Raw genomic sequence first — 6811 nt, 5'->3', positions numbered from 1 at the left:
AGCACATATATCAAAAACCTTGTTGACATGCATGTTCGTTGTAGCAACAAAAAAAAAAGCTTTTGGAAGTTTCTGAGAACTTGGAACTCAGCATGTACACTGCGTACGACGTCGCTGTTGAGTGACACCTCCGAAGTTTCCAGGAAATTCAGCTGATGCTGCCTTGGTTGTTTCAACAACCGACACCAAATAAAATGAATCCACTGCTGACGACTGGATCCATCATCGACTCTTGTGAGCCACAGTGCAGAGTGCGGACTAGTTGGAGTACTACTTTTGTACTAAGCAAGTGGCTTCGTCAATAATCTCCTTAGATATTAATTAAACGCGTAGTGCGTACAGTTTATTTGTAGTTCTACAATTGGCTCTAGCTAGAGGCCGGTGTGAGTGTGACTGTCTATATATATGCGGCCTAGTGTGTTTCTGTTCTGCGTGTCAAAAGGCATAGGCCTCTTTGCTTCGCTGAAAAGCCATGACTGAAAGTATTGTTCGCTGATTTATTGTGAGAGAAAAATACTGTTTCTTCGCTGAAACAGTACGGCTCATAAGACAAGCGAATAGAGCCATACTCTCTCCATCCTATAAAGAATGACATTCTCACTTTGCAAGAAATTAATTATCTTCAACTTTGACCAAACATATATAACAAAATGTGTAATATAAATGCTGCAAAATTAGTATCATTAGAAAATATAGATGTTGCTAATATTTTTATAATAAATTTATTTGAAGATACAAGTATGTTGCTATATTTTTTTATAAATCTAGTCAAACTTAAGTTTGATTGGTACAAATCTATAGTGACACTCTTTGTGGGACAGGAGGAGTAGATATACTCATGATCATTGCCTTATTAAGGAACCTACAATAACCTTGACTGGTACAAATTAGTGTCATTTGTTGTCGCATGTTGAGGCAACAATACACAATAACCTACAATAATAAGTGTTTTACTCGATCAATATAGCAATATAAAAATATAATAACATGCGATTACAAGTTTTACAAGTGTCAGATCAGCCTCCTCTTTCCCGATATGTAACTCGTTTTTATTAACTTTGACTAAAAATAATAGAAAAGAATTATTAATAAAATTTCTCATAACATTTACAACATATATCATGGTGGATTTAATGACAACTAACTAGACGTCATATACTTTTTTATATATATTTGGTTATAGTTGGTTAAGTTGGAATGGATGGAATATAATTATTTTCCTTTATAATCTCAAAGGCATGACTCATGCTGTCAATTAACCAAGCGATGTATCTATTCATATCTGCACAATTTGTGTCGAATGTGTATTATGAACCATGACAATATAAAAATTGCGAACAATAGTAAGGCAAATTTTATTTTAGATCTAGTAAACCTTTTATCATTTCATTCATTTCAATATTAGTGCATAACAATTGTGTTTGACAAGTAGTACGTGGATGAAGCCCTAGATAATTAATGCTTATACATTGTTTAACAAATATATATATATATATATATGGATGACTTTATCTTTATTTTTATTACAATAACAGTTGGGTAATAAAACAACATAAACCCCTTGGCATGTATAAACACATGAGGCAATGAACATGTTGAATTTGGCACTGCATGCAACCACGCTTTCAAACAAGTATCGTTCATATGAACTTGAATAATCTAATGGCACCTGCGTCATCATCCTCGCTCTCGCCCTGCAGCTCTCCAGATGACAAGGCATTAACAACAACCCTCGTCGTCGTCTCGCCGTCATCATGCAAGGCTGCTCTGTGGCGTCGCATGTGTCCGCCGAGCGCCTGCCCCGTGGGGAACACGGCGCCACAGGTGCTGCACCGGTGCACGTCGCTGGCCGCGCCTGCAGCGGCGCCCTTGCCAGGGCGCGCGCCGAGGAGGAGGTCCAGGCCGTGCGCGCGCACCAGGGGCCGCTTGTGGCTCGTCCGGTGGCCTCCCAGCGCCTGGAACGTCGGGAACGCGCGCCCGCACGTCTTGCACCGGTGCTCCTGCCGCTGCTGCTGGCCGACGCGGCCGCCGTGCTGCTTCGCGATCACCTTGCTCGCCGTCGACAGCGACAGGTACAGCCGCAGCAGCTGGTTACTGCTCGCCGTCGCTGCCGCCGTCGGTCGTTCGGTTGTGGTGGTGGCCATGACGTCCGATCGATCCACAGATTTTTCCGAGACGATGGAGCTAGCTCGCTTGGTCACGTGTATGGATATGCTATACCAGATCACGTTAGAACAGAGTAGTATATTATTAGCACGTGCCTAATATAGTACGTACTAAGACGCTGTTTCTATGGATAACAAGCAAAGCTTGTATCGAATGTTTAAGGAATGGCCACGTATTTATAGGCGCCAGCGCCAGGATGCATGCCATGCCAGAAGGGAGCTTAGAGCTCCTGTTAGGAGAGATGCCTGCATTGACTTGAAGTCAACGTCAAGCTCGCCAGCAAACTGAGCTTGCTCAGGGCCAATGGAAGCGCAGGCGAAGCTTCGGCGCTTTGCTTACGAAGTGGGGACTCGCGCGTATTGCGTGTGAAGTCGCTTCGTGCGCGTGGCGTCACGTGTGCGGTCCGGGGACGCGTGGGCCGCTCGATCGTTCTGAGAGATTCGTGCGGAAGTTACGGGGAGATGACGCGTGTGGTAGGGACACGCTGACTGGTGCACACAGGAATGTTATTCCTGGGGCTCAGCGTAAAAACGACGCGCCTATATCCTTTGCATTCGTTCCGAAAAAGAATCAAATTCAGTTCTCTTTGTTAGTCAAACTATCTAAAGTCTCACTAAATTTATTTAAAGACAAAAGGATCAAATTAAAGCGACCTCTGAGAATACAAACTCATGTTCGGTGTGTGCTAATTTCTCATGCTTTTATTTGTTTTTATTTATTTATTTTATTATGAGATAAGAACAGATTAGCACACTACTAACTAACCGCTGATTTTGCGTGTTTTTCATTGGCAGTATGATGCACGCCCACATTAAAATAGAGATGTAGTACATAGGTTTATTGATTATGACCATGACTAATGACTTTGGCAGATGAATGGCGTGTAAGTGATGCACCACATGATGCTTGCCTTTCAGTATTTCCACCTACTATACATGCATGCTCCCAAAGCAGTTTTCCATCGTCGGTTGCCAGCTGGTAAATGTGTGTTGCACGATGCATTTGTTTGGCTACCAATATGCAAAGACTTACCAGACGACGATGATATCTTTGGATGCAGATACGGATAACACTAGCGGTACGCCTAACGCTCGGATGCGTCCGGGCGCACCTCCAAAAATGGCACCCGCATACAGAAACAACACCCGTTTCGCGCTACGTGCGGGGCCCGTGCTGCCCAAGCAACAAGAGGGGAAGGGCGCGCGGTGCCTCCGATTCGGAAGGACCCGACCGCGGTGTTGTATGGATGCCCTGCCGGCTCCAGGAGAGTCGATGCAGCAGAAGGTGGGGAGGAGAGATGCAACACCCGATCTACTTTTTAAACATACAACTACAACAGTTGCAACATACGTCTGAAAGCAGTTCAAACACTTGAAACATGCTTCTGAAACACTTGAAACATGCTTCTGAAACACTTGAAAAAACACCTGAAACACACTGGAAAACCCATGGCAACCATGCGCAACATCCAAATAAAACACATGCAACGTATCTGTGAAACATATACAACATCCAGATAAACCCACTTGCAACATGCGTCCGAAAAACATAGATGAAACATACCTCTGAAACACCTGAAACACTCGAAATATACACTTGCAACATGCCTCTGAAACAATTGTAACATATGCAATATGTGCAACATCCCCCGATTAACTTTTGCAACATCCAAATAAAATAAATGCAACATATATTTGAAACACCTGAAACACTTGAAACATACATATGCAACATAGGCAAGAGGAAGGCTGCGCCGGTTGATTCCGGTCACCAGGGGTCGGCGGCGGCGACTGCTTCAGAGCCTGTCCATCGCCGGTGCTGGCGACGACAAGGACCGCCGCGATGGCGACGACGACGGTGCGGGGGTGCCTTCGCCCCGCGGCCTCGACTCCGTGGTGCTCTCCGTGATACCGGTGGTAGTGGTCGAAACGGGCGCGGGGAACGACGGGGACTACGCGGTCTGCCTCGCTGAGCTCGAGCCCGGGGAGAAGGTCCGCGCGCCGTGGTGCGGCCACCGCTTCCACGTCGAGGGCCGGGGTGGGGGAAGGGGCCGCCGGGGTGAGGGAGGTGGCTACCGGGGGTAGGAGCCGCCACCGGCCAGGGAAGCAGCGATGGCCGCATCGTCAAGTGTGGGGCAGGACGCGAAGGGATAAGAATGGGGAGGGGCACGAGCGCTGAGGGAGTGAGCGAGGCGTGCGTCCGTCCGAGCGTTTTAATCATATCATTATCATAACACTAGCACCGCGTATATGCATTCGAGGAGATATATGCTCACCTAGGAACGTGGACAAAAATATAGTTTGAATTCTTTGATAGTGGATCCAGAACTCTGTTACATAATATATGACTTGCTTTTTGGTAAATGACAACCTAATTGTTTTTCCAACGGGAATTTATTTATTATATATATTGGCTCAGACATTGGACGCCATTACAACAGATCATAGGTTGAAAATCACGACCCCAACCTAACTCAATACATTGGTGGCTCGGGTTAATTAAATTCGCTAACAGTTTACTAGCTTGAGTTATCGTTTTGCCGACATCGTGCAGTAGTCGTCGATACGCGTCTGTCTGTGGTGGTGACACAATGCAATGAGATTTCTATGGATTGTTACTGGAAACAGGAACAGATAGATATATAGATCACCATCACCTAGTAGTATGTATAGCGTGTTAATTGGATAGATATGATGTGCCATCAATCGTCATATGGTCATGACTCATCATGGCTCCTAGTTTGGTGACGTGCGTACACTGGTGAACAACTGAGAAGAAGACCGAGACTTACTGATATGCAGACGTACGTGTGGAAGTAACCAGTGGCGGATGTATGATCGGGACAAAGGAGGGGCTGAACAAAGAAGATTTATGACTAAAGCTTAAAATTAAAGATGAATTCACACTAAGCTACAGTAATTAATAAAAGATTAAGACAGCTTAGGGGCTGTAGCCCCGACAGCCCCCTGTAGATCCGCCACTGGAAGTAACTAACTTGGCGACTCAGACTGACACAGCGTGTGTCTCTCTCTATCTATCTCTTGCTGCTGACTGCTGAGACTTATATCTATCTATCTATCTATCTGTAGTTACTCGACGCTGCACTGGTACTAGCGCTGAGCTTATCCATCCTGCTTCCCTCAGGGAGGAAACGTGCGTCCACATCCATGTATCATGCATGTATGCCTCTTGCTTCCTTGAGTGACGGAGGGAGGGAGGTTATTATACTGCCCAGCAATCATACATCGCAGATCAGAGCTGAATAGTAAACGGTGATAATCCTTCTTCAGGTCTTGGTACAAAATCAGTACGAATGAGAAGGGGTGTCAGATGCCTGGTCGGGCTCTGAACTGAAGTGACGAGAGTGACGGGAGCTCTAACGTGTGCTAAGTATCGGAGCGTATGCTCTGTTTAGCTGTTGGGTTCTAGAACTGTTGAGTTGTTCGAGTGCTCAGGTTGTCTAGAGCCAGAGAGAACGTCCAGTGCCGAGAGAATGTCCCCTCGAGAGGAGAGAGCGCATCCCCTTTTATAGCTGAAGAGGATGGCCTTACAAGTCAGAGAAAGAGAGAATGGATACGTGTGCTACCTAGTCTTGTTGCCCACGCTGTCGGGTACGAGACGGTCGTCAGCGCCCACAATACTGTTTATGTCAGACGTATGTGACAGGCTCTACCGTGTTCGCCTGGTACGGCAAACGTCGGCGCCTACAATATTGTTTGTGCTCTGACACGCTTGGAAGGTTGCATAGTGCCCGTTTAGCATGGCCTGGTGGCACCGTCCTACAGGTGTGTAGGGTATGGCAGGGTACGGTCCTCGGTATTGCGGTTGACTTGAGCGCCTTACCTTATCTGCTCTGCCTGATCCTCGGGCCCTCACCGAGCTGGCGTCCCCGGTCGGTCGTTCCCAGTCGGCCCCGACCGTGTCGGTCGGGGAAGAGTCGCGAGCAGAGGTCCGACGTATCCCCAGTCAGAAAAGGAGGTCGGAGTCGGACTGTGTCTCCACCTTGACCAAGATGAAAGGATCAAGATGCCCAAGAGGGAGGGTGAATTGGGCTAATTCTAAATTTATTTGCAATAATTAAACCCTACGGTTAGCCCAACTTCACCCCTTGTGCCTAGAAAATATTTCTAATGTTCTACCGCACAAAAAGTCTTGCAACCTAAGTTCCAATCCCACTCTAGCATGACAATTCTACGAATGTAAAGACAAGAATTGAATTGCTCAAAGTAAAGAGAGAAGGAGGAACACGACGATGTTTTGCCAAGGTATCAGAGAGTCGCCACTCCTCACTAGTCCTCGTTAGAGCACCCGCGCAAGGGTGTAGCCCCCCTTGATTCACGCAAGGATCAAGTGCTCTCTACGGGTTGATTCTTTGACACTCCGTCGCGGTGAATCACCCACAACCGCTCATAACTTGAGTTTGGTTATCCACAAGCTCCGTCGGATAATCACCAAGCTCCCAATCACCACCAAGCCGTCTAGGTAATGGCGATCACCAAGAATAACAAGCACGAACTCTCACTTGACCACGACAAGCCTAATGAGAAGGGTGGATGCACACTTTGCTACACTTACTTTCACTAATGAGGTCTCACTTTTGGATTCTTAAATCTCAATCACCTCACCAGGACCTTGCTCTTCTTGG

At 46.5% G+C, this 6811-nt stretch overlaps 1 protein-coding gene across 1 annotated transcript; it reads right to left on the bottom strand.

The window, feature by feature from the left end:
- Positions 1-910: 910 nt before the first annotated feature.
- LOC136485781 (zinc finger protein ZAT8-like) lies at positions 911-2288 on the bottom strand. Its single transcript, XM_066482618.1, has one exon. The coding sequence runs from the start codon at positions 2142-2144 to the stop codon at positions 1641-1643; it is 504 nt and encodes a 167-aa protein (XP_066338715.1). The 5' UTR covers positions 2145-2288; the 3' UTR covers positions 911-1640.
- Positions 2289-6811: the final 4523 nt, after the last annotated feature.

This window comes from Miscanthus floridulus, chromosome 10, assembly GCF_019320115.1.
Source record: "Miscanthus floridulus cultivar M001 chromosome 10, ASM1932011v1, whole genome shotgun sequence".
Taxonomy (NCBI): domain Eukaryota; kingdom Viridiplantae; phylum Streptophyta; class Magnoliopsida; order Poales; family Poaceae; genus Miscanthus; species Miscanthus floridulus.
Note: the sequence above shows the minus strand (reverse complement) of the source record. Positions and strands in the feature narration are given on the sequence as shown.